General features: G+C 42.4%; 1 protein-coding gene across 3 annotated transcripts; it reads right to left on the minus strand.

Annotated features, from left to right (window-relative positions):
• Positions 1-2,688: 2,688 nt before the first annotated feature.
• On the minus strand, positions 2,689-27,214 carry gtf2h2 (general transcription factor IIH subunit 2). Of its 3 annotated transcripts, none has more exons than XM_033018710.1 (16): positions 27,154-27,214; positions 25,519-25,606; positions 24,059-24,136; positions 23,700-23,736; positions 23,474-23,560; positions 21,681-21,731; positions 20,970-21,024; positions 17,926-18,031; positions 17,638-17,728; positions 16,295-16,382; positions 12,467-12,574; positions 9,863-9,926; positions 6,846-6,949; positions 4,782-4,884; positions 4,485-4,524; positions 2,689-2,837 (listed from the first exon to the last, which is right to left on the minus strand). In XM_033018710.1, exons 2-16 carry the CDS (start codon positions 25,572-25,574, stop codon positions 2,727-2,729), a joined length of 1,179 nt encoding a protein of 392 aa, XP_032874601.1. In that variant the 5' UTR covers positions 25,575-25,606; positions 27,154-27,214; the 3' UTR covers positions 2,689-2,726. The 3 variants fall into 3 exon arrangements, with proteins under 3 accessions (XP_032874601.1, XP_032874602.1, XP_032874600.1); XM_033018711.1 differs by having other exon boundaries at positions 25,519-25,610; positions 27,159-27,206; XM_033018709.1 differs by lacking the exon at positions 27,154-27,214 and having other exon boundaries at positions 25,519-26,261.

Consider the following 27,214-nt stretch of genomic DNA (forward strand, 5'->3'; position numbering starts at 1 on the left):
GTCATACCACTTTTCGAAAAGATTCAGTTAGACAATTGACCCACTGTTATAAAAAAAGAATCTTCCCATTAGTTAAACATTAACTTAATAATTCCTGTCCAAATAGCACCTATGGTGTTCCTGCACAAACCTAATCTGGATCATCACATGATCAACAATAATTTGCTCGAGTTTTGCCAAACCTTTACACTTCCTTCACAAAAACAATCTTAATATCTCTTGATAAGTAAACTATTTCCCATCTTTCTCAATCAGAAACTGATTATTAAAACTAGCATCTCTAAGACAAAAATGTACTCTTGAGTTTGTTATGTGCACCAGCCTTGCAGGTAGCACCAGTGATTAAGAAAATGGTAGTGTCAATTATAATGTACAGAAAAGAAGCATTGTAAATACAGTATTATTTCATGGACTTTGGAATGATGAGCAACTTGAAAGGTTTAATTATATTGTAAACTCATAATTGCCAAGAAAAAATTGTCACTAAATGCAAAATAACATTGAAATCATAGGTTCATCATTTATGAAAATCACCCTCTATGTTTATGCCATATTCATTTTTTATATGTAAATGTTTGTGCTTTCTTGAAATACTTTGGTCTTCAAGCATCAGATCTCTGAGACCAGAAATTCCATCCACATTGAGATTCTAATGCACTCTATTTTTGTTCATCATTTTCTGTGTTATATTCCATAGCTGTTACCACAAAGAAAGTAAGCATGTTCATAAAAAGATAAGAAACATTTATAGATTAGTTGTACTTAACAGTGCACAGATAGTAAAGTCACTGTCTTGCATTGCCATGTTTAAACCTGACCCTAGTTGCTGTCTGCATGGAGTTTGCATGTTCTTTCTGCATCCACATGAGTTTCTGTTGGGTGCTTTTCTCTGTGTACGTATAGTTCTTCCATCAACCCAAAGATGTACAGGTTGGTAAGTTAATGTTAATTGTGTAGTGAGTAATACAATCTGTGGGTGGGTAGGGGTGGCATAAATTGATGAAAACGTGGGGAGAATATTTTAATAGGATTAATGTAAGATTAGTGGTTGGTTGATCATCAGTGCTGACTCAGTTGGCCGAAAGGCCTGCTTTAGCATAATCCCTACGAATATGAAAGTCGACAAATATTTAACAACTTTCACATCAATCTTGTTGCATCTTTTTCATTATAGAGTATTGCTTACACTTTAAACAGAAAATAGTTCTGACAAAAGGGGAATAAATCCATGGATTTTTGCTAAATTTATCAAAAATTCTTCATTTCTCAGGAGATGCTGACTTAACCAGGGCTCCATGTGCAGATGCAGACAAACCTTAGAACATGTGTGAACTATCATTCTCCATGTGGAAACTTAAGACAATGTGTTTTTGTTGACAATTTGACCAGTCCACACAAGGCATATGCAATTTTAATCCCGGTGGGCGGCGCGACTCACGTCGCAGCGGCCTCTACAGTCCGTTTGTCTTTTTGTTATTTTTTGTCCCGTTTTAATGTAGTTTTTATTATTTTTTTGATGGGGTATGTGTGTGTGTGTGTGTGGGGGGGGGGGAACTTTTAAAATCTTTCCCCTGCACGGAGAACCCGACCTTTTCCCTGTCGGGTCTCTGTTGTCGTTGGGGCTGCAACGTGGAGCGGCCACCAACAGGAACGTCCTGGGGCTCCAGTCACGGAGCTGCGGAGCTACTCACCATCATGGAGCTGGCCGAGTCCGGAGCGGGAGGAGCTGTGGTGGCGCGCTGCTGTGACCCGACCCCGGGGATTCGGAGGCTTACCGCAGGTCTGGCAGACAGTAATATCGGGAGCCCGCGGGTCCCTGGTGGGAGACCGCTTTTCGAGGCTTCTGCAACGGCGACTTCTCCCGCCCGAGTAGCGGGGTCGAGGATGACCTGGAGCGGGGCCTTACATCATCGCCCGGCGTGGCTTCAACGGCTGCGGGACTTTGCTAGCGCCCGCCGGGGGCTCCAACAACAAGACCCGGAGCGTGGCCTTGCATTGCCCGGCGTGGCTTTAATGGCCGCGGGACAATTGCCATCGCCCGCCGGAGGCTTTGACTCTGACATCGGGAGGGGAATGGGGAGTGCAGGGAAGAGAAGTTTTTTTGCCTTCCATCACAGCGAGGAGATGCGCTGTGAAGGATGTCTGTGTAAATTGTGTTGTGTCTTGGGTCTTTTTTTTCCATGTGTGTATGACTGCAGAAACAACATTTCATTTGAGCCTCTATGAGGTTCAAGTGACAAATAAATTGTATTGTGTTGTATTGTGCATTTCCCTTTGGACTACATTGCTTCTTGTGGAATTAGTTTGGTGTTTCAACGTGATAGAGTGCTTCTTGATCACAGGGTTCAAGGTAATTACTTACAAAGTATTAACTAATCAAGGCTCTCCCAATTTGGAGGTGAAACCCAAACAAAAATAAATTTACAGAATTATGAATGGAGAATCAATAATTACGATTGCGGATTGTTTTACATGAATATCATATGTAAACAATATTTTGTCATTGTTTACATATGCTTAAAATTAAATGCATATGAACAATGGTCTTGAAAGCTGCCTTTTCTTCACAGGCAATGGTTGTAAAGTTTCTGATCAGAACCAACCGTACCTAGAACCAACTGTAGTCTAGCTCTTGTTTGTCAGCTATGAACACAGATTATTATTTTCACAACAGCAGCTAAAATAATGTTGGTTATTCATTAATTTAGTATTTTATTTGACAGTCATTACGGATTGGATTGGTTATGAATACATCCAGGACAACAATGTAAGGTGTCATGAATAAAAATATCACACTCCACGCAGTAGATGTTCTGGCACAAGTTGCAGGTATACACCTACAAGAAATAGAAGAATTATAATCCAAACCTCGCAAAAACAAATTTACTACTTCCATCCCCCAAAGGAATCCTATGCTTCTTATTCTAAAGTGAATGAACGGGCTGAAAATGCAGTTAAATCTATCAATTCCATAACTCAGCCATCTACAATGGGATACAGGCAGTTTGTTCCCCAATTCCCATTCAAATGAATATCAACCAAGATTATTTAACTAAGCTAATAATAATAACTAATTATTTCAGGGAATAAAATTCTGCCATACATTGTCATGATTGCAAGTTGGGTAACATATTCCAGCATTCAAACTTAAAACAAAACGTTACAACTGGACTGGATTTAAACAATTACACTGTTAATTTATAGGTGCAACATTCATTTCAACTGGAAGTTTATTCACCTGAGATCTAAATACGATCACTGATATGGAGAACATAAACAAAATTGTAATTCATCCAAGAAATCCAGTGTCATAGACCTGTACAGCATGGGTACAAGCCCTTCTGCCCACCGTGTCCATGCCAACCAAGTAGGCATATTGAGTTCAAAGCCCTCTAAACCCTTCCATATATCTGTCCAAACATATTTTTAAAGTTGTGATTGTATCTGCTTCTATAGCTTCCTCTGGCAGCTCATTCCAAACATGGACTGCTCTCTGTTTAACAAAGTTGTCCAAGGTCCCTCTTAAACCTCTCCCCTCTCACTTAAGTCTTTGCCCTCTAGTTTGAGAATGCACTGGGAAAAGGTCTGTCGGCCTTCACTGTATCTATGCCCCTCATCATCTTGTATACCTCAATAAAGTCACCCCTCAGCCGCCTACACGCCAAAGAAAAATGTCTGAGCCTATTCCACCTCTCCCTATAACTCAAGCCTTCAGGTCTAGGTAACATTCTGACAAATGTCACCTGTACCCTTTCCAACTGAGTGCCATCCTTCCTATTGCTGGACTATCAAAACTGCACAGGGTACTCTGAGTCTCACCATTCATGGTATTGTTGCATCAATATGCTCCAATGTTGTGCCCTCTCTCGTAGGGCCCTGGATATATTGATTAAGGTGTGGGGCGTAAGTCCCGAAATGAAAGCGAAGAGCCAGGTGTTTCCAGAGGCAGCTTTTATTATGTCCTTCTTGGTATCAGGGAAGTCCGCCAGAGGAAGATGGCACCCAAACCCTTGCCTTTTATCCCTCTAGCTAAGGGCCGCCTCTGGACCCAACCATTCCCGTGCCGAGGGGTTTGATAGTTGGGATGGCCCGACCCTTGGGAGCCGGCACAAAGGAAGCTTTATTGAATAATCACCAAATTATGCCCCGTCCAAGCCCTTTACTACATCGATGCTCCAGTCAATATAATTAATATTGGTATCTCCCACCAATACAACTCTATTTGTGTCTTAATATTTCACAATAAAATATGCCCACATTACTTTGACAACATATACATGTAATTAATTAATCCATTGCATCAATTTGGCAATTCATCCAGCTCTTGTATGGCCGAAACACTGACAACATCCAAGAACTAATTTTGTAAAAAGAAATGACCTTTGTATAAGATCGACACAAAATGCAGGAGTAACTCAGCGGGTCAGACAACATCTCTGGAGAAAAGGGATAGGTGACGTAAATTGAATATGTATAAGACTTACGATTGGATCTTGCAAATCCCCTTCACAACCTTGACAATACCTGAACAAACAGAGGACACAGTTGATCTGAACATTTGTATTACTCATAAAAAACTTAGAAACAGAAAGCATGAGGCTTTTCAGCCTCATTGTCTTATTAAATGGCTCATATGTGCACCAGCTCTTATATATTACTTTTTTAATAGCCAATGTATCCACATACAACAAAACAATGCTTGGCTAAATAATAAGCCAACACCAATACCATGTTTCTCGTTTAACAGAAGATTATATTTATATTTATGTGGCTTTACCTACCGTTCTCCCTGAACCTCTTCTAAGGAACTTTCTCTGAAGGCATCCAGTGGAAATAGATGATGGTAGGACCTTGCCAAGTGAGGTGCAGAGACTAATGTAAGACCTACCAGAAACAAAAATAAAACAGTATCTCATTAACTTATGATTAGGGATGTTTCTCAGTATACCATTTATACAGGCCAAACCAGATAGGCAAGTACACAAACTACAAATAAAAGTTCAGAACAGTTTGCCCTATTTATTTGCAAACATTAATGCTCACATGAAGGGTGTAATGGGAACAAACACAAAGAGCATCCACTAAAAAAAAGGCTAAATAGTGTTCTCAAGCATCATCTTTATAGTTGCACCAAAGTAATTATCTCAACTGGGTTAGAGATACAAGGGACTGCAGATGCTGGAATATGGAGTAATAATCAATCTGCTGGATTAACAGGTCAAGCAGCATCTGCGGAGGGAATTAATAATAATAATAATAATATATTTTATTGTCATTGCACACAAGCGCAACGAGATTTGGTATGCAGCTTCCATCCGATGTCATAACATAAATAACTAATAACATTTAGATTTAGATACCCCGAGAACATGGATTGTAAAAAGAACAGTTCAAACAGACTAAAGTGCAGATGTGTCTGTGCGACGTGCCCATCCGAGGGAGACAGTCCAGGGGGGTTGGGGGGCACTCAGCAGGGCCGGTTCAGAGCCGTTATAGCTCTGGGAATGAAGCTGTCCCCGAGTCTGGAGGTTCGGGCGTAGAAGGCCTTGTAACGTCTGCCGGAGGGAAGTAGTTCGAACAGTCCATTACAAGGGTGTGAGGAGTCTTTATGGATACTGACGGCCTGGATGGATGGGCCTTTGTAAATTAAACTCCCAGAAAAGGATAAAAAATGAATAATATTGGTTCACTTTTTTAACATCAGTGACATATCTGCAAGTTATGATTTTGACAAAATTCCAAGGTTCCAAACTGCGGCCCATTATCCATGGCTACATGGCTTACAAAATACCAGACCAATTAAAACAGTTATCTCATAGCCTTCCTCAGGTTGCTATGGAATCTGGTGCTTTGTATTACCGGTGCACTCATCTTAATTCAAACCTCTTGGACCCATTTTCCAATCCACACTCAGGGCCACTTCAAATATACGGAGCAGTTAGGGAACCAGAATTAAATATATTTACGACAGCAGAGGTTGCCACTGGCTCACCCTGCCCAGCCAAAAACAGGATCTGCAGACAAACCCATTTTCCAACTCTGTTTACAGGCATGTGGACAACATTGTGCGCCGTATTCATACAACATTTTTTTTAAATGCACAATGGAATTCTGCCTGTACAGCAGCAATTTTCAGTTCATCACCATTTGTGGACAAAAAAAATGATACTCAGCCACTAATCATTGTATTAATACCTGCTATTTATTGACTCTGCTGCTAAGCTCGTCATCACCCTGATCCATTTGTACCACCATTTTTATCCAATCTTCAGACATTGCCCTGACATCAATCTTCCTCAAACTTAAATCCTCCAACCCCAGTAACATTTTCTTAAATGTTTTATCTTAAATACTTGGGTGCATTCTCCGTCCTATCACCTGGGTTCAAGTTCCCACAACACGTTTACCTTCACCGTGACCTTGGTTCCCAGGCCCCTTTGAAACTTACCTGATAACTGGAAAACATATTATAAACACTGCCTCAAAACTAATAAAGTACGTTGGGGTTTAATTACAGCACGGAAACAGGCCATCTCGACCCTTCTAATAGTTCCAATCGTTCAGGAAATCTGCTTATTCGGCATTAAAATCCCAAACATGCTGAATTATCAACGTTTCACCGGAATAACTCATTACCTCGCCTTATCCTTTTTCACTAACTTTGTTAGCTATCTTCTGTTAGTTATCTCTCTGCCAATCCTTTCCTCAAATTTTTCATTCGTATCTTCATCAGTTCAGTTTAAGCAGATTTCTTGCATTTTCCTATTTACTTTTCCACTGTCATGCCTGCTGTAACATTATATATATTTTTAACATAATACTTTTCTAAGTTTGGAAGTACTCACCACAGACTTTACACTCCACAGGCAACTCAGCATATTTTGCTCTGCACTGAGGGCAATAATATCCACCAAGTGTTAATGTTGGCCCACTGCTGCTATCCAAGTGTCTGAAAGCAGAGGAAATTAAATTAACTAAACTCAATTTGTAAATATAACTGTCATCGGTTCACAGCATGGAGTTTGCAAATCTCAAGATCCTATAATAAACAATACCAGCAAACAAGGATGGATTAGGCCAGTCAAGTTTCACTGTTCTAAATTCCAAATCTAGAGAAATGGGTAGGTAAAACTTCAAGAAGAATCAGTGACGTGTCCATAGAAAGGGAAGAAATAAGGTTGTAGACCCCTGCCTGTTTCAGGGAGTACGGACAGTATTTTGAATTATGTTTTCCCAATGTTTCAGCTGAAGAGCTGCAAAGCTAGGAAGGTAACACACCCACTATCCGGAATGATTAAATGCAAAAAGACAAGGCTTAAAGAATTTGCAACTATGTTCAGGCAAAAACACCCAGTGGATTCTTTATCTAGGCTTCTGAGAGGTCTTAATCACATAAATCGGCCTCCATACAAGTTGAGTGCACTAAATACAGCAATAAGACCAAACAAAATCCAGGTATAAGGTGATAAAGTACTGACCTAGAAACAGTTCACTTTGATGTACCAGCCCAAGTTGTACAAAGTTGCATTCTCCTTGAAAAGCAAAACAAATCAAATGTGACCTTTGTCACCTTGGTCTCCCTCCAGTGATTAGCAAAATGAAGGATGATGTTATGAAGCAGTTTCTCACCAGTGATCTATCTGCTGATGTACAGATTTCAGTTTTGCAAAGAACACTTAATTCTAGATTGACACAAAAAGCTGGGGTAACTCAGCGGGACAGGCAGCATCTCTGGAGAGAAAAAGGAATGAGAGACGTCACCCATCTCTGTCCCCACTGCGGCCCCACATCATGGAGTTGGCGGCCTTTCCTGGAGACCGACCCGGCGCTCCAAGCCACGGGAGTCTGCGGGACATTAACATCGTGGATTTTGCGATCCCTTTGCCGGGGATCGAAGCTCCAACCGCGGGGCCTGTGGACTTTAACATTGTGAAGCCCGCAGTCTCTAGTAAGAAGAGGTCGACTCGGGAGCTCCATGCCGTGGAGAGTTTCAACCACCCTTGACACGGGAGTTTCGATCATCCTGACTGGGGCTTCGATCGTCGGCTTTCCGGGTCCTTTCAACGCCCCGAATGCTGTTGTTTTGACTGCCCCGACCGCGGGAGAACAAGAGGAAGAAGAGTGAACTTTATTGCCTTCCATCAGTGAGGAATGTGGAATCCACTGTGGTGGATGTTTATGTTAACTTTCATTTTATGTGGTTGTGTGTCTTGTTGCTTTTCACTTAGTATGGCTGTATGGTAACTCAAATTTCACTGTACCTTAACTGGTACATGTGACAATAAACTGACCTTGAAACCTTGACCGTGAATTAAAATGCCACTGCCTTCTTTTGACAAGTCCCTGCCCGTTACTCTAGCTATGCAATTTAGCACAGTGGAAGTTGGCTCCACATCCATCCTTTCCCAATAATACCATGCATATTGCAGGGGTGCAAGAAGATGGTTCAGCATTATCTTCTCTGAGACAATTAAGATGGGCAGGCAATGCTGTCTGTGTGCGTACAAATAAAGAAAGTTATGGCAAAAGTATGGAAAATTAATTTGCGCCAATTGGTTAACCAAAGTAGCCTGTATAAAACTCAGTCTGAAACACCTTAATTAAAAAAAGAATGCCAATCAATTTATGCTTAACTAGAATGATTTTGATAAGCAACCACGTGTATCAGATTAGTTTAGTTTATTGGCATATACACCAGGGTGCAATTAAATTCATTCTTTGCATGAAGCTCAGAGTACACAGTATAAATGCTGATAGATATAGCAGTTCAGTTCACTTTTTGTTTCAAAGATAGACACAAAATGCTGGAGCAACTCAGTGGGACAGGCAGTATCTTTGGAGAGAAGACTGAAGAGTCTGAAGAAGGGTCTCGACCCGAAACATCACCTATTCCTTCTCTCCAGAGATGCTAACTGTCCCGCTGAGTTACTCCAGTATTTTGCGTCTATCTTTCGTTTCAACCAGCATCTGCAGTTCCTTCCTTCACAGTTTTTGTTTCACTTCAGTTTAGTTTCTTGTTACATGTACTGAGGTACAGTGAAAAGCTTTTGTTGCATGATAACCAAATAGCAATAAATGCTGTAACAAATGCCAAACAGCAGAAGGGTGTAAAGATTGTAATGCAATCTGAAGTAGTACAAAACAAATATTAAAGTGCAATTTTGGAATAACCGAACAAGATAGAGTTAACGTGCATGACCACACCTCCAGGAAGGTGATGTGAAAGTGATAGACACTAGGAACTGCATAGGTTTCCAAAAAATGATCAAGTGCTGGAATAACTCAGCGGGTTAGGCAGCATGTATAAAAGTCAGGGTTTCACTAGTGGGAGAGTCTAGGACCAGAGGACATAGCCTCAGAATAAAAGAACGCATCTTTACAAACGAGAAGAAGAGGAATTTCTTTAGTTAGAGGGTGGTGAACGTGTGGAATTCATTGCCACAGATGGCTGTGGAGGTCAGGGACTATCCCAACATTTAAGAAGCAGGCACATGGATAGAACAGGTTTGGAGGGATATGGATCAAATGCTGGCAGGTCGGACACGTTGGCCGGTGTGGGCAAGTTTCCACTGTATCACTCTATGACTCTGATGAAAATAGTACCCAACGCCAGCTTCAGTTGCATTATGTCTGCTGATCTGTCACAACTTGGCAACACATTAAATGCAATCCAGCTCATTGCAAACAGAATTTACAGAAAAACTTAGAAGAGTGTGTTCTGAAAGAACACATAATGTGTTAACAATATTCTCAGTAATACATGGCTGACCTTGTAAAACATGAATCTAAGGATAGCAAGTAAGCAAATAAGGAGATCTAGATGTACAATTTCATCAAGCTACCCATTGTTTACCATACTTACGCCATGCTGAAACATGGTTTGGCATCCTGATCGGATAACGATCCCATTGTATGCTGGGGGAAACCTTACAAAAGAAAAATCATGTTTTATTTACAAAATTAAATTCTTAACACAATGAACATTATATCAACCCAAACATCATTTTGGCAAGAAATATGCCTAGTTATTGATGTTAATACCAATGCAAATATAATGCACGTTAATAAATGATCTACAAAACCGTTGTCCAACCACCTGCCAATAACATAGAAACATAGAAAATAGGTGCAGGAGTAGGCCATTCGGCCCTTCGAGCCTGCACTGCCTTTCAATATGATCATGGCTGATCATCCAACTCAGTATCCCATACCTGCCTTCTCTCCATACCCCCTGATCCCTTTAGCCACAAGGGCCACATCTAACTCCCTCTTAAATATAGCCAATGATAACCCCCCCCCCTTTAGTCACCCTCATCTGCAAGGAATCACTTGATCACTTACCAGGCTTTGTTCCGCCCCCACCAGTCCCCACCACAATTATTCTGTAGAGTCCAGACCTGAAATGTCACCTATCCATCATCTCCAGAGATGTTTCCTGACCACTGAGTTACTCCAACAATTTGTGTATTTTTAAAAAATCTGCAAAACTAATCTGAATTTGACCACAACTATACTTTTTTTCCACTGGTCTCTTTAACCTTTGATTATGCTACAGTTCAGAAATCTGTTTCACAGAGCCATAAATATGTTCAATATATCAGCCTCATCAGTTCTATTGTATAGAGCACTCCAAAGTTTTTCAACTAAGGTTGGCTCTGCCTTAAATGGATACTCCATATTCTGAAAATATGCTTAATTGAAGACCTTGCTATGGGTGATAACATCTCTGAATATCCACCCATAATGTTGGCTCTGTTTTTCTTATATCATCCCTCATTCTTAACACTCAATTTTTCATCATTAGACTCTCCCTTAATCTCAGGAACCTTCTTTGAACTGACTCCAATAGAAGGATACGTTTCCTTAAATAACAAAACTAAAGCTGTACACAATACTTCACATTAAGTCTCATTGAAGTTAGCAAAAAAAACAGGAAGAGACAAGAATTTTTAAAGAGGTGTAATTATTCAAGATGAAAATACTGAGGTGACTTAGCTTCCCACAGTACATTCAAAACCACAGTCACCCTCTGTAGTCCATACACTGCCCAGCCTCTCACTGTCCCTCTATATCTTTCCAGGTAACTGGTTAAAGACAATAGGCTAGATATTATACTCAGTGACAGATAGAGTGATACAGCGTGGAAACAGGCCCACTGACCAAAATGTTCCAGCTACACCAGTCCCAGGTTTGGAGGGATATGGACGTTTGGTCCATAGCCCTCCAAACCTGTCCCGTCCATGTACCAGTCTAACTGTTTCTTAAACATTGGGATAGTCCCTGCCACAACTACCTCCTCTGGCAGCTTGTTCCATACACCCACCATCCTTTGTGTGAAAAGGTTACCCGCACAGATTCCTATTAAATCTTTTCCACTTCACCTTAAACCTATGTCCTCTGGTCCTCGATTCACTTACTCTGGGCAAGAGACCCTGTGCATCCACACAACTAATCCTCTCATGAAAGAGATAGTCATAGAGTGATTCAGTGTGGAAACAGGCCCTTTGGCCCAACTCGCCCACACCGGCCAACACATCCCAGCTTCATTAGTTCCACCTGCCTGTGTTTGGTCCATATCCCTCCAAACTTATCCTATCCATGTACCTGTCTAACTGTTTCTTAAACGTTGGGATAGTCCCAGCCTCAACTACCTCGTCTGCAGCTTGTTTCATACACCCACCACCTTTTGTGTGAAAAAGTTACCCCTCAGATTCCCATTAAATCTTTTCCCCATTACCTTGAACCTATGTCCTCTGGTCCTCGATTCCCCTATTCTGGGCAAGAGATTCTGTGCATCTACCCTACTACATCTTCAGTTCATGTGCAGAGATGACAGAGATCTCTGCAGAACTTGAAGGTCGCTCATGGTGATCTGCGTGCTTTGGTTCTTCCGTTTTCAGATAATGGTATATGATCAAGAGTCATTTCTTGCGATTGTTGATGCTATCGAGTTGATTGTTCAGCAAAACATATTGGAAAATGCAATCAAATGCCACCAACTGGCAAATTTTAATGCCTATGGTAACTTTTGCCTATGGTGACTTTTAATTAATAATTTTAACCAAATATTTTACAGTTTGCAAAACAAATATGACAAAGGTGGAAACTAAATGTTAGATTCTTATTAGTTTGAAATTCACCCAGCCTTAATATACCTTTGCCAGCTATTCCATAAAGAACCATGGGACAAGCATTGGGTAAGAGAGACTGGCAGACTGGATTGAATAAAAGATACCCCATTATATTCCATGCAGAATAATTGGAAGTTAGAAATATGTTATGCCTCACTAGCTTGGGACATATTTTCTGATTCTGGAAATATAACATTCTATGGTACAACATCAGTCTAAAATTGCTATCGACAGAAATGAAGAAAAAACATCTTAGCTATCACATGCAAAGAAATGACAAGATGCAAAGAAAATCATGTACTCATAAAGGTTTCCTTTAGTAAGAATGTGCTTACCCATACGAATGAGTGAACACTCTGAATTGGAGTTAGCAGGTGGAGGTCGAACGTGGTAATTAAGCAGATCTCTAAAATGACTCTCGTCTAAAATAACATTGTGTACACCTAGGAAAGGACAACATAAAGTCACATCTCCAATTAAATGTGAGGGAAGCAATTTCCCCGACTTTCAATTCCTTAGATCCTATAGCTTTACACGGGGTGATTTCGTACCACATAGATGGAGGATATTTGACACAATGAGACTACACCAGATCCCTGGGCATTCCAATCAGTCCCATTCCCTCAATTGTTTCCCTATAATCTTTTCTCTCTCACATACCCCTCCATTCCCCTAATTCCCTTACCAAATATATTAATCTACCAGTCTGACAAGAGTGTGGGAAGAAATCAGATCCCCAGGCAAAGCCCCTCCAAAGGTTTTGACAATGCTAACAAATAATTAGCCAGCAAAATATTCATGAGAATCCCTTCAAACCTTGCCTAGATCTTCCCTACAGTTACATGACTGGAATTGAGAAAAGAGTCAAGGTTGTAGAACACAGAAATGGCCTTCAGCCTGTCATGTATAATGCACAAGGTGCAAACTGTTTGTATTTCAGACTAAATCCCTGCAAAAATCATGATTCAAGATTGGCTTGATAGTTTAAAGACAACATGTACATTACTGAGCAACTGACAAATATTTCTCAAGAAACATTACTCAAACTATGTTTCATCCTCAAAAGTCACCTGATTATGTGATATGTAATACAGGTGCACAACCTTTTATCCGAAGATCCAAATAACGAAAACCTCCGAATAGCGGACATTTTTTCGGTCCTTGAAGAAAGGTCCTTGAAAACGTTCACCGAGGGCGGCCCGCAGAGATGACAGCGGAACCTCCGGTCGGTCCTCGAAGAAAGGGGAACTAAATCCCCATTCATAAAAGAGAAGGTGAGAGTATATTGCGCGGGAGGGTTAATAATTGACAATCTGCTGCTGCCTGCCCGTTGAGTTAAAAAGTTCCCACGGTCACGATACACAGTGTATCGTGAGTCTTGCGTGGGAACTTTTTAACTCAGCGGGCAGGCAGCAGCAGATTGTCGCTCCCGTCAGTTTCACCCCACCTACACCCCTCTGCTTCCCGGCCATGTGTGTGACCCCTTCCCTCCCCTCTCCAGCTCCCCGCCCATTGCACCGGCGCAGGGGCTTTGCACTGTCTTCACGTCGGCAATGCTAGCAGGTCCGTGCCAGTCACCGGAGACATCAGGACCAATTGGACATCGACCACCAGGCCCACCGCAAGCACGGAGAACCCAGAGACCCACAGCCAACAGCAGCCCAGCCCAGCCCCGCTCCAACTACAGAGGAACCTGGGTTGCGGATGACGGGACGCAGCTCGGGGCGTCGTTGGGGCCCATCGGGGAGCGGGTTCCTGTTGGTCCTGACGTCTCCGGCCACCTGCCATCCTCCGGGAACTGTACCGCCCTTGCAGGAGAGTGGGGTTGTTTGCAGTTGCAGAGGGAGGGGGCAACGGCGGTACAGTTCCGAGTCTCAGCTCCAGTCCAGGGGGGTGGCCCGGAGACGTCAGGACCAACGGGACACCGACCCCCAGGCCCACTGCAAGCACGGAGATCCCAGAGACCCACAGCCAGCAGCAACTCCAGCCCAGCCCCGCTCCAACTCCAGAGGAACACGTAGGGGCAGAAGCTGATGGTGTGCAAGGTACGTCTTGTTCTTGGGGTGGCGGATGAGGGGGCGCAGCTCGGGCTGTGGGCAAACTGCCACTTGTCGCCGTAGCGGCCCATCGGGGAGCGGATTCCTCTGGAGTTGGAGGGGGAGGGGGGTATTGTGCTGTTTGATCGCCCCCTGCTATCCCAGGGACAGGGAGACACAGCGGATTTTTAGACTGGTGGGCAATCACTTCCAAAGTTCTGCCCACACAGTCAGTACACCTCTCCTACACTGCATTTCATACAAACATTTATTCTGCAAGAAAAAACTACATTGAAGACTCAAACTCGCGACCGAGTAACTGCCAGGATCGAGACGCAAACTCGCGACCTAGCTCGGGGATTCAAGAATCCCCGAGCTAGGCCGCCTAAGGGCATGTAGCCCCGCTAGGGTGACATGAGTGCGAGAGGTGATTCAATGCTGCGGGCACATTTAAAAATTCAGGAATTCATTTAACACACTGCATTTCATACAGACATTTATTCTGCAAGAAAAACCGACATTGACGACTCCAACTCGCGACCGAGTAACTGCCAGATCAAGGTGCAAACTCGCGACCTTGCGGATATGAGCCGAGCACTCTACCACTGAGCCAGCCATTAAAATTCACGCTAAAAAATTTCCATTCCGAAGGCCGACAAATTCTGAATTACGAAAAGTGTCTGGTCCCAAGGCTTTCGGATAAAAGGTTGTGCACCTGTATTAGAATCATTTGGAGGCATCCGATATATTAAATAATTACCATCTTCCCCACATATTAAAAAACAAAAATCGGCCGATGTAGGAAATTTGAAAGAAAAACAATGTTGGAGATATTCAGTAGATAAGACACCAAAAGCCAGATTCACTCAGTGGGTCAGGCAGCATCTCCGGAGAAAACGTTTCAGATCGAAACCATTCATCAGACCGAGAGTCAGGGGAGAGGGAAACTAGAGGTACAGAACAAATCAGAGGCGGTACTGATGACAGTCTGACAGAGGCAGCGCTGGGGCCCACAATAGTCCATTGTTGACTGCGGAAAAGGTGATAACGAAGGGATACATGGTTGCGAACAGTGGAACTGGCAGGACGACTAGGGTGGGTGAGGGGCAGAGAGAGAAGGAAAGCAGGGGTTACTTGAAATGGGAGAAATCAACAGCGAGTTGGGCAGCATACAAGGAAAGAGCAGCAGTTAATATTTCAGGACAACTACATTTTATCTGGTGAAAGATTGAACTGAAAGATTTGTTTCATTCACCACAAATCCTGCCTGACCTGCTGAGCATCTCCAGCATTTTATGCTAGGATCTCCCCCAACAAAATGATCATTTTACATTTTTCAACAAAAACTTTCCTTCCCATCCTTCTTCCAGAACTCTGCCCAATTGGCAATATTTCAAATATGAATCTACAGCACAGATTTTAGCAGACTTGTTGAGGACACCAGACATTACATCGGGGCCCAATTATCCACTAGACCAACATTCAAGGACAGTTTCAACAAAAAAATCTAAATTGCAACCTGAAGTAGGAAAGCATTCAAAGTTGCTTCTTGTTAATGCTATGCCTTCATGAATCTCATGGTTACAATCACGTAATTCTGCATGATTAAAGGGCCTGCCCCACCAGCATGCGACTGCTTGCGGCAAGCGCGGCCTAACGTGGTCGCTTGAGCCTTACGGCCTCGCGGGGCCGGTCCCACTTCGATCGCCGGAGCCGTATGGAGTTGTGCAGAGCTGGTCCTGACATCGCGCGGGGCTCCGAAAAACTGACACCGTCCAAAAATTCTGCGCGGCAACGGCCTGCCGGCCCGCAGCCGCATTGAGGCCGTACGCAGCGCCTCGACGGGCATGCACAGCGTCTCGACGCCGTACACAGCGTCTTGACGGCGTACGCCTTCGCTCGAACTTCACGTCAAGTCGTACGGGATCACTCGACCTCCGCGTGGCCTCCGCTTCCGGTTTGGTCGCGCTTGCCGCATGCAGTAGAATGCTCGTGGGACAGGTCCTTTACTCAGTCACCTTCTTGATCACTGAAACCATAATAAGAACTCAAAGCAAGCACGCTAAAATTAATATGCTTCATTTTTTAACACTGGAAAAAACAAGTTGATTCAATCAGATGACCTACCATCAGTCTCACGTGCAAGAACAGTGCAAACTCGAACTTCGGCCGAGAGACCTATCACCGACACGCGGATTTTAGTAGCTTTCAAACACTTTAAAAAAAAAAAAGGGAACATTACCATCACAATTACAAAAATGTTAAAATACCACAATGAGTATTTCACAGGTTACACTACAATTCATAGAAACATAGAAAAATAGGTGCAGGAGTAGGCCATTCGGCCCTTCGAGCCTGCACCGCCGTTCAATATGATCATGGCTGATCATCCAACTCAGTATCCTGTACCTGCTTTCTCTCTACTCTGACTATGATTACATTCCCTGCCCCCCCAGCCTTGACTCCATGCTGAGGTACTAAATGCCACCCAGTACCTCACCAGTGTAATCGATTTTTTATTTACACCGAATGCCAGAGGTTGAGGGGAGCCCTGATAGAAGTATTTAAAATTATGAGAGGCATAAATAGTGTAGTCAGAGTTTAAATGTTAAAGACTAGAGAGCATAGCTATGTGAAAGGGATAAAATTTAAAGAAGATGTGCGGGGCAAGCGTCTGCTTTACACAGAGGGTGCTAAGTGTCTGTAACGCACTGTCAGGGGCACTATTGGAGGCAGATACGATGCAGCATTTAAGAGGCTCTTAAATAGGCACATAGATATGCAGGGAATGAAGTAATATGGATCATGTGCAGGCAGATGAGATCGGTTTATCTGGGCATCATGTTCAGCGTCTGTGGGCCCAAGAGCCGGGCCCGTGCTGCACTATTCTATGTTCTAATACAATTTATTCAATGCAGCTTTACAACTTCCAGCAGAGATATACCAGACAGCAATGAGCAGTGCACATTCTGCAGTTTTCTCTTTAATCCTGGAATTCCAGCCAATGTAGCCCCTCTTCACCACCCAAGCAGGGACAATTAACTATAAAGTTAACAAAAATGCCTCCTAAAATTGCACTTGTTGGTGGAACTATAGCACTTTCTGCAGTTGCATCTGACCCAGCTTTCTCAAGGGCAAACTATACTCTCACTCCCTGACCCTTATCACACAAAATATATTGGCTGCGAAAAGAACAATGAATTGTGAGGAAATATGGAACAGTCGTTCAAAGTGAGGCTTCCTTCGGCCCAATTTCTATTCAGCTGCTCTGTGGAAATGTCTGAACAGTATTAATCAATTCAAGCCCCCATCCCAGCCTTGCTCGTGGGAAATTTGTCACATGAAGAATCGTAAGCAGTTACTTCCACTGTAAAATTCCCATTATAAAAACTTCTCAACACACTGTCCCCTCCCAATATACATTACGTCAGCAACACATTAGTTATGACATAAATATATTAAATATTTACCTTAATAAGATCATAAATGTTAGATGGGTCACAAGTTGTAAGACTACTGAAAATGACAAGTACTTCACGACTGGTATGCCCTGGCATGTGCCTTTTGGTTGAGAAGAGAAAATAGGTTGAGAAGAGAAAATAGAGGTTATGTCATTTGTACAAATTTAAACCAAATCGCACTTTCAAAGCACCTCCGGAGAAAGAGGAACTAAATATTGAATGAAACTGCAGTGGATGGGCGGAGGGAGAAACAGTGAAAAGCTACAACGGTATTAATCATATTCTAAAAACACTTACTTCAGGGTATCCATGGCAAGAGAGAGTGAGTTATAAAGAGAGGGTTCGCCACTGCATGAGCCACCAACAGCTTTACTTAAGGCTTCTTTGTGTTTCTTCGGATTTCCTAATGTAGAAACAATGAGAAACAAATCCTAATATGAGATTACCGCAGTTCTCAGTGGCAGAGAGAATTAAAGAAAATAGATCACAAATGGTCCGTCTTCCTGCTACTAACCTAATGCTGTACATTAAGTTTAACAGAGCTTAAAATAAAAAGGTGTACAGGGCAACTTTTCTTTTTACACAGTGATGGATGTCTCCAGCATGGATGTCCAGAACCAGGAGCCACAGTTTAAGAATAAGGGGTTAGCCATTTAGAACGGAGATGAGGAAACACTTTTTCACACAGAGTTGAGTCTGTGGAATTCTCTGGTGGAGGCCGGTTCTCTGGAAACTTTAAAGAGAGCTAGATAGGGCTCTTGAAGATAGTAGAGTCAGGGGATATGGGGAGAAGGCAGGAACAGGGCACTGATTGTAGATGATCAGCCATGAGCACATTGAATGGCGGTGCTGGCTTGAAGGGCCGTATGACCTACTCCTGCACCTATTGTCTATTGTCTAATATGCTACCAGAGAGGTGGTGAAGATAGGCACAATAGCGACAGTTAAGAGGCTTTTAGATAGGCACGGATATGCAGGGAATAGATGGATATAGACCAGGTGCAGACAAAGATTAACTTGGCATCATGCTTGGCAGATATTGTGGGCTACATGGTCTGTTCCTGTGGGCGGCGCGACTCTCGTCAGCAGCGGCCTCTGCAGTCCGTCTGTGTTTTTATTATTTTTTGTCTTGTTTTTATGTAGTTTTTGTTATTTTTTTTGTTGGGGTATGTGCGTGGGGGGGGGGGGGGGGGGGGGGGGGGGGGGTAACTTTAAAATCTTTCCCCTGCCCGGGAGACCCGACCTTTTCTTTGTCGGGTCTCCGTTGTCGTTGGGGCTGCAACGTGGAGCGGCCTCCAACAGGAACGACCTGGGGTTCCAGCTGCGGAGCTGCCGACTACTCACCGTCACGGGGCTGGCCGAGTCCGGAGCGGGTGGAGCTGTGGTGGAGCGTGGCTGCCACCCGACCCCCGGAGCTTCGGAGGCTGCAACGGCGGGTTTGGCGGACGGCAACACCGGGAGCCCGCGGGTCCCTGGGGGGAGACCGCTTTTCGGGGCTTCCGCAACGGCGACTTCTCCCGCCCGAGTTGCAGGGTTGAAGAGCACCTGGAGCGGGGCCTTACAGCACCGCCCTGCGCGGCTTGGAATGGCTGCGGGACTTTGCGAGCGCGAGCCAGGGGCTCTAACAACTAGACCCGGTGCGCGACCTTGCATCACCCGGCGTGGCTTTAATGGCCGCGGGACAATCGCCATCGCCAGCCGGGGGCTTTGACTTTGACTCTGACTCTGACATCGGGGGGGAGAGTGCAGTGGAGAGATACGGTTTTTTTGCCTTCCATCACAACGATGTGATGGATGTTTGTGTAAACTGTGTTGTGTCTCGGGTCTTTTTTGTTTTGTAATGTATGGCTGCAGAAACGACATTTCGTTTGGACCTCAAGGGGTCCAAATGACAAATAAATTGAATTGAATTGAATATGTTCTGTAAGTTGATTCACATGATTTCAAAATTATTTGTTGTCAGATTTGACAATTCCAATACCCTTGCAACAAGTTGGTTAACGGCACTTACTGTTAGGCTCACACAACAAGGAAACTCACTCAACAAAGGAATCAAAGGGTTGCTGGTGTCTTTGAATCACTGATGTCAAATGAAGGAAGGAAACCAAGTGTAAAACAAGGGAATAAAATGATATTCAATGAGAAAACCTCTCACGCTAAAGAAACTAAATGCTCGTCTTGATGCACTGCATTGATGATTGCCCTTAGTGGATGTAAGTAGGTCTCATTGGACTTTTTTTTCCAGTGTCAAAAGAAGATCATGATGAAAGCAGCTCCGGGAAGCAAACCGGCCATTTCATCTTTCCAAAATAAAATCTATATCCATTGTGCAAGGAATAACAAAGATGTAGGTACTACTAATTTGCCTAAATTATACTAACTTTATCAAATTTGAAGAAGCAATTAGAGGCAACAATTCTGGGAACGCAATATAGGATGACTGAAGCATTTGTATATCCATCTGCACCCCATTGTACAGTTGCATGTTCATTTGAATGCTACATCATCCACTATGAATATTCATGAAATATATTTCAAGTTGCATTCACAATGGGCAGAAACAAGGATATAGACTGCCCTCGGTATTACGGGCCACTTTTTAATAGATTTCAGTTATAGTGGGCGGAGTGACCACTCGGTGGCGGCAATGGGCAAAGAAAAATAACACGAATTTATAAAGGCCATAAGGAATAGGAGTAGAATCAGGCCATTCGGCCCATCAAGTCTACTCTGCCATTCAATCATGGCTGATCTATCTCTCCCTCCTAACCCCATTCTCCTGCCATCTCCCCATAACCTCTGACACCTGTACTAATAAAGAATTACGTGCACTGTTTATATGAACCTTTTTCCAAATACAATGCAATCCATGATGGAATATGTGAAGTACTGCTGGAAGTTGGCTTTTTTATCATGCTTTCAGTATCTATTTTATCTTTCATATACTACTTCAGATATAACATTTAGAATATCGGAACTAACATTGCCTTACTCGGTTGTAGCAGACAATCGACAATAATGACCACCATTCCCTCCCCCCTCCCTCGCCGCTACTCCCCTCCCCCGCCACTCCCCTCCCCCGCTACTCCCCTCCCCCGCCACTCCCCTCCCCCGCCATTCCCCTCCCCCGCCACTCCCCTCCCATTATGGTCTATTATGATGGGTTATCTGTATTTTCAAGAGCAGAGGTGAGAGCCAGGTTCCAACACTTTAAACGGAACAGCAAGTTCCTTCATTGCATATTAATACTAAATGTAATGGCAACTAAACTATTTGTCGCCCAGACAATATTACCGCCGTGCCTATTTCTTATTTTAAGGTAGTATTGAATACACCATTACCTGCAAGTTCGGTAAGCTTTTCTGCCCTTTTGTTTTTTGTAGAAATTATACCAATCTAAAAATTAAAAAGGAACAACAATGCAGGTCATGGATATTTTGCTGCAATGAAAAAAATACTTTTAATCCACACAAATGTCTTTCATCCACACAACACCCATTGTCAATCTTGACTTATCCCTCATATTTAAAAGATAGAAAAAGAATCATGGCCAAAGGCTCAAATGTATTACAAACCAGTTCTGAAAAACAGTTCTGAGCACAAGGAGAAAAATATTAGTTACTCTTTGTAATGCAATTAATCCCACTAATTGTTAACTTGAAATAAAACTAAATACAGATACACATTATACAAGTTGTGTTTCCATTAGGGCTGAAGGGAAAATAACAGTAATCATTGTATAAACATAATCAGTAAAATGTTTGAAGGAGCAAGTGGATAGAGTTATGATAAGAGACATGAAAAGACAAGAAATGCATTCACTGAATTTGTCTTGACCCATAAATATTCATCTTTAAGATAGGTATAAAATGTTGGAGTAACTCAGCGGGATAGGCAGCATCTCTGGATAGAAGGAATAGGTGATGTTTCGGGTCGAGACCCTGCTTCAGAAGCATTTGTGTCTATTAATTCCCATTTTCTCCAGCATTTTGTGTCTATCTTCCGGTCAAACCAACATCTGCAGTTCCTTCCTCCACAATATTAATTCTTACCTGACTAATGGGATTTTGGTCAAAGTATTCATCTACAAAGTATTCTAGTAACTGGAGAAAAACAGAAAAGAATAATGATGATTGAATGTAACGAAGCAAGCAATTGATGCAAACTACAAGCTGAAAAAGACAACATGCATCTTCCACAACCCAGTTTCACATAAAGGCTTGCTGTAAGCTTCTGATGCAGATAATCCTGCTTGTATTCCTCTTGCTCTTTGACAGGAGAGGCTTGTAGAATTACACCTAATCACAGCTTCAGAAACTCAGTTCTTATGAATTATTTTAAACTTGAACTTAAAATTAATTTTGACAGATACTGCCTGGCATGCTTAGTATTATTTCATATTTCCAGCATCTCCAGTATTTGACATCTGCCATACCATCAAATATCAGTGGCAGACAACATGGAAGGAACAAGGAAAGAGCAACAGTAATATTTTAAATGAAGATAGCAATTGAAAATTGTAAGGGTGTCAGGGGTTATGGGATGAAGGCAGGAGAATGGGGTTGCGAGGGAAAGATAGATCAGTCATAATTGAACGGCAGAGTAGACTTAATGGGTCAAATGGCCTAATTCTGCTCATAGAACTTCTGAAGATGAACTCTGAATTCAGCAATGATCTGTGTGGGGTTTCTTCCTCCAAAGGTTGATTAATTATCCAGTGTAAATTGTGCATAGTCTGCAGGCGAGAAGTAGAATCTAGCAGGATTTGATGGTAAATATTTATATTATGGTATATGGACACACTGATCTGTTTTGTAGTAAATGCCTACTATGTTTTGTGTGCTGAAGCAAAGCAAGAATTTCATTGTCCTATCAGGGACACATGACAATAAACTCACTTGAACTTGAACTAAATGAGTTTAGCATGAGGTAGTGCTTAATGTTGAACATGAATTCATTGGACTAAAGAGCCTGTCTCTGTGTTATCACTATAATTCTGCCTTCTCAGTTCCAAAAATAAGAGAGTCCTTCCCATTCAAACCTGATCAAGTAATTTAACATAAGAAGAAATTACAATTCTTAAGTAATTGCATCCCGTGAAGTGATTCTGAACCAAGTGAAACAGACCCTTGCCTATCAAATCATCAAGTCTACTCAAATTCATGACATACTCGTGACAAATGGGAGAAAATGGGAATTGAATATCTGAAGTTTGGTTTACTTTCCCTTTAACAGTTTTTTAATTTTAGAAAATACAGTATGGATATCATCAGGAAGAGAGAATTGAGCTTACTATTTCTGCTTTTTCTTTACTGTCACCACAATGGATGTTTACTAAGACTCAGTGAACACCCAGGATGAGTGGGAAAATAACTGAAGTTAAGGAGCGAGACTGCCTTAGGTTAGGATTCCACTCCTCGCAAGCTCACAATTTGTCACACTGCAAGTGATTTGTTTTCAGCCATCAGTCAACTTAACAGTCCAACATTTTTCTTTCAACTAATATTAAGGACTGATATTTCTGGGGGTAGTAGGTGCTGACACATAACGTTTAAGGACATTAACTTTATCTCTTACTCCAATTTTCCATTTTTGTGTAACATGGATTAATGATTCAATTAGCTCAGAAGAATAAGTAATACAAAACAAGGACATGGTAGTGTGCACAGATATACTAAGGAAAATAGAAGAGTTATAAGCTCTTTGTTACACATTCTTACATTATATTACATATTATTTCAATTAAATCAGAGAACATTATATAAATGCTTCAATTTGTTATTACAATAAGTAGCTAACATGATACACAGGATGTTAAAATAAGAGAACATAACTTTTATTTTACCTTTAATGTTGAGGTAAGTCGGTTCGGTTTCAAGTCTTGGTCTTCCATTGATTTAGACATGTCTATTATCACATATAAGTGCCGCATCTTTAAATTTGAATAAATCATACAAATAAAGAATAATTAATATGCAGAATATCTTGTAATGTGTACAGCATACACACCAAAATCAAAGTGTAATTATCTGCTAAATCAGTATCTTAAAGATTACATATAGAATACTTACCATTCCGAGTCTAACTTGCCCATGTGATTCAAAGACTCTACATAGGAGAAACAGGCACAATTAAAGAGGTTTTTGTGAAGCCCATCTCCTTCGCTCCATAGATGCTGCTGCACCCGCTGAGTTTCTCCAGCACTTTTGTGCACCCACAATTAAAGAGGATTATTCTAAATAGTTAAGCTGAGTTTTAAGTCAGCATAACTTTCAAATCCAAATGATATTTGAAAATATCTGGTCAAAACCTCTGCTATTTCCTCACTTCTTAAACAGACATCCCAAATGTGAGTTCATAATGTAAAGAAATGCATTCTCATGTTACTGTACCTCAATGAATTAAAATGTATTCACTAGGAATCTGTTACCTTTTTCTTTTCTCTTTGAATAGAAGATCATCCACCGTGGCTTTAAGGGAACCCGACTCATCTTCTTTGAGGACTTCCCTGTTAATAAAAGTAAAAGATTATGAGAGAGAGGTGTAGGGTACGTTTCCATATATTAAACCAAGATATTTTAAACAAGCATTGTTGTGATGCTGTGCAGGATGAGAGCATGTAAATATATATTTAAGTAGCAGGACAAGTGGTTAGTGATACATATGGGATCCTGCGATTTATATAAAGGGGCGAAGAGTACAGAAAGGGAGTAGTGACATTGAACTTAATAAACACCAAGGTAGCCTCAAGTGCAGACTAAGGAAGGATGTGACAGTCTTCAAGAAATGCAGAAAATATATACTAAAACAGCTCCAGGGATAAGGCATTTGGGGCAAAAGGCTAATCATGTGAGTCTGCCTTTGTTTTTCAATGAGCAAAAACAATTAAAAGATGGAGGTGGTTAAGATCAAATCTGATTTAACAAGGGAACCTGTTCTTATTAGTTATTGGACATGTGGACAGAAATATATTTTTATTTCCTAGACAAAATAAAGAAATGTTAGTTAATAAACTTTATTTGCAAAGTAGATACGATTTGTAATTTCCTGTCTACAATGATTGTGGAAACAGTCAATCAGCCCTTACAAAAAGGGAATCGAGTAAACGGTTGAGCAAAAGTAATTTGCAGGGTTCTGGCAAGAAATATAGGGGAACGGGGCTGATGGTATAGTTCTAGAGAAACTGACACAGACTTGACAGATCGAATAACTGCCTCTGTGCTGCAAAAATTGCATGACAAAAGATCGTCTAAGGTAGTAATAAGATTTGATTACCAAATCATTAAATTAATAATAATAGCTCAGTTGATAGTTCTCTTGATTTTGAGCAAGAAGTTTGTAAGCTTGTCTCCGTCTAGAATACAGGCTGACACTTAAATTGATTTTTAAAAATGTCCCCTTTTCCAATAAGAAACAACTTGGAATTATATACAGCCTCTCATAACCTAGATATGACGCAAAATACCTCGCAACCAATGTTTTTTTATTAATGCAACTATTCATGTAATGTAGGAAATGTGGGAACCGATTTGTAAACAGCAAGGTTCCACAAAGTGATCAGATAATCTTTTTTGATGATTGAGGTATAAACATTGCTTAGGAGAACAGAAATAAGGTTCTTGCTCATCATTGAAATAGTGCCACAGTATGTTTCATTGTCCTCTGTAAAAGCAATTTAACCACTTAGGAGCTGCAGTCTGTCAGTGCTACAGTGGAGAATCAACCAGGATTTTTCTGCTCAAGCTACAACCAATTGACAAAGGTTCAAAGCAGAAAGGAGTGAGATATCAAATTGAATGCCCAATTAGTTGCTGCAGAGTAATAAAGTACATCTGGATATAAGTAATACAGCACAGAAATATTCAATCTTAATTATACTGCAGTACATACCAAGTCCGTTCATAGCCACCTTCCCACCTCTTGGTTTTTTCTGATTCTTCATACATTATTTTATGCTTTGTGTTTGGTTATTTCCTTTGAAATGTAAAAAAACCTGTTAATACAATTCAACTAAAATTATCACACTCCTTCCATTCCAGCAGTAATTAACATTACACATACAATTTCACCATAATCTGTTGGGGAAAAAATCTCCAAATGTGGGTTCAGCTCGGGCATCTTGACAGCTCGTAACACCCGAGAAATTTTGGAAGCAAGACGTATCAAAATAGTTTAAAAGTAATACATTTTTCATCTGACAGAATTTATGCTGGGAATATCTCAACCAATGAGACCTATTGTGTTAGTATCCTGAGTTCCTGTTTATTTATACATGCATGCTAGTTCAGTGGAACTATAAGTTCTAAGCTATAAATTGGTGGAAATATAAGGAGCTGATGGCTTCAATGCCTAAAGCAGGGTGAAAAAATCGTGCAGAGATTTATACAGGAAAATAAACAAAAGAACATTTGTTTTAAGATCCAAGTAGCCAAATATACATCAATGAAATTGAATATGTCGAGTCCATCCCTCAAAATGTATCCCATCATCCAACAATTCCTGCAAAATCCACCTCCGCTTCTAAAATCACAACCTTCCTCCAAATCGTAAACATTTTCAAACCATGACCCCCACCTCCATCAATCCCAAGCCCCCAACCTGATAGACCCTGAATGAATAAATATTTTATTGTCACATGTAACAAGTCACAGTGAAATTCTTTGCTTGCGTACCCAAGGTGTGCAAATAGTCGCCATATAAAGGGCGCTTACAAAATATCCGCACCAGGCCCCTCTTTGTTCTCCCCCCCCCCCTTAAACCTTATCTCTGTAATCCAGAACCACAACACAAATCCCTGTCACCAATGCACCCCTTACCCTCCGACTGCAATTCCCAGCTTCCGTCTCTATCCACATCCCCATGGCCATCCCCTCCCCATCCACAACCCCTATCCCTTCCTCGTCCCCCATCCCCTCACCATGTATGACCCCCATCCCTCTCTATCAACGACCCCCGTCCCATCCACAACATGCCTCTCCATCCCCCACACCGACATCCCCTCCCCATCTACGACCCCATCCACGACCCCATCCCCATCCACGACCCCATCCCCATCCACGACCCCATCCCCATCCACGACCCCATCCCCATCCACGACCCCATCCCCATCCACGACCCCATCCACGACCCCATCCCCACCTACGACCACCTCTCCCCACCTACGACCACCTCTCCCCACCTACGCCCACCTCTCCTCACCTACGACCACCTCCCCCCATCTACGACCACCTCCCCACGACCCCTCTCCCCACCTACGACCACCTCCCATCCCATCCCCAAACCCCCTCCACAGCACGACCCCCATCACCTCCCCAAGACCCTGTCCCTGTCCCTGTCCCATCCGCATCCCCGTCTCCACATCCGTGCCCCGCACCGGGCTCCCTCCTTCTCTCCCCCCTCTCCCCCCGGCCCCGCTCCGCTCTGCCCTCTGCCCTCTGCCCTCTCCCCCGCTCTGCCCCGCTCTGCTCTGCTCTCCCCCCCGGCCCCGGCCCCGGTCCCCACCAGCAGAGATACTGGAGCCGCGAGAGGATCTTTGTCCACCAGCGCCGGCCCGCGGTGTCGCACACAAACCCCTCCCGCCCGCCCG

The sequence above is a fragment of the Amblyraja radiata genome, chromosome 3, assembly GCF_010909765.2.
Source record: "Amblyraja radiata isolate CabotCenter1 chromosome 3, sAmbRad1.1.pri, whole genome shotgun sequence".
Taxonomy (NCBI): Eukaryota; Metazoa; Chordata; class Chondrichthyes; order Rajiformes; family Rajidae; genus Amblyraja; species Amblyraja radiata.

What these genes read in the sequence shown, in the direction of transcription:
- gtf2h2 (XM_033018710.1), bottom strand. Translation starts at nt 25,574, where the DNA reads ATGTATGAAGAATCAGAAAAAACCAAGAGGTGGGAAGGTGGCTATGAA. An exon ending in ACCAAAATCCCATTAGTCAG is followed by an intron (nt 21,025 to 21,680) that starts GTAAGAATTAAT and finishes TTTAATTTTTAG; the next exon opens with ATTGGTATAATTTCTACAAA. An exon ending in GGGATTTGCAAGATCCAATC is followed by an intron (nt 2,838 to 4,484) that starts GTAAGTCTTATA and finishes TATTTCTTGTAG; the next exon opens with GTGTATACCTGCAACTTGTG.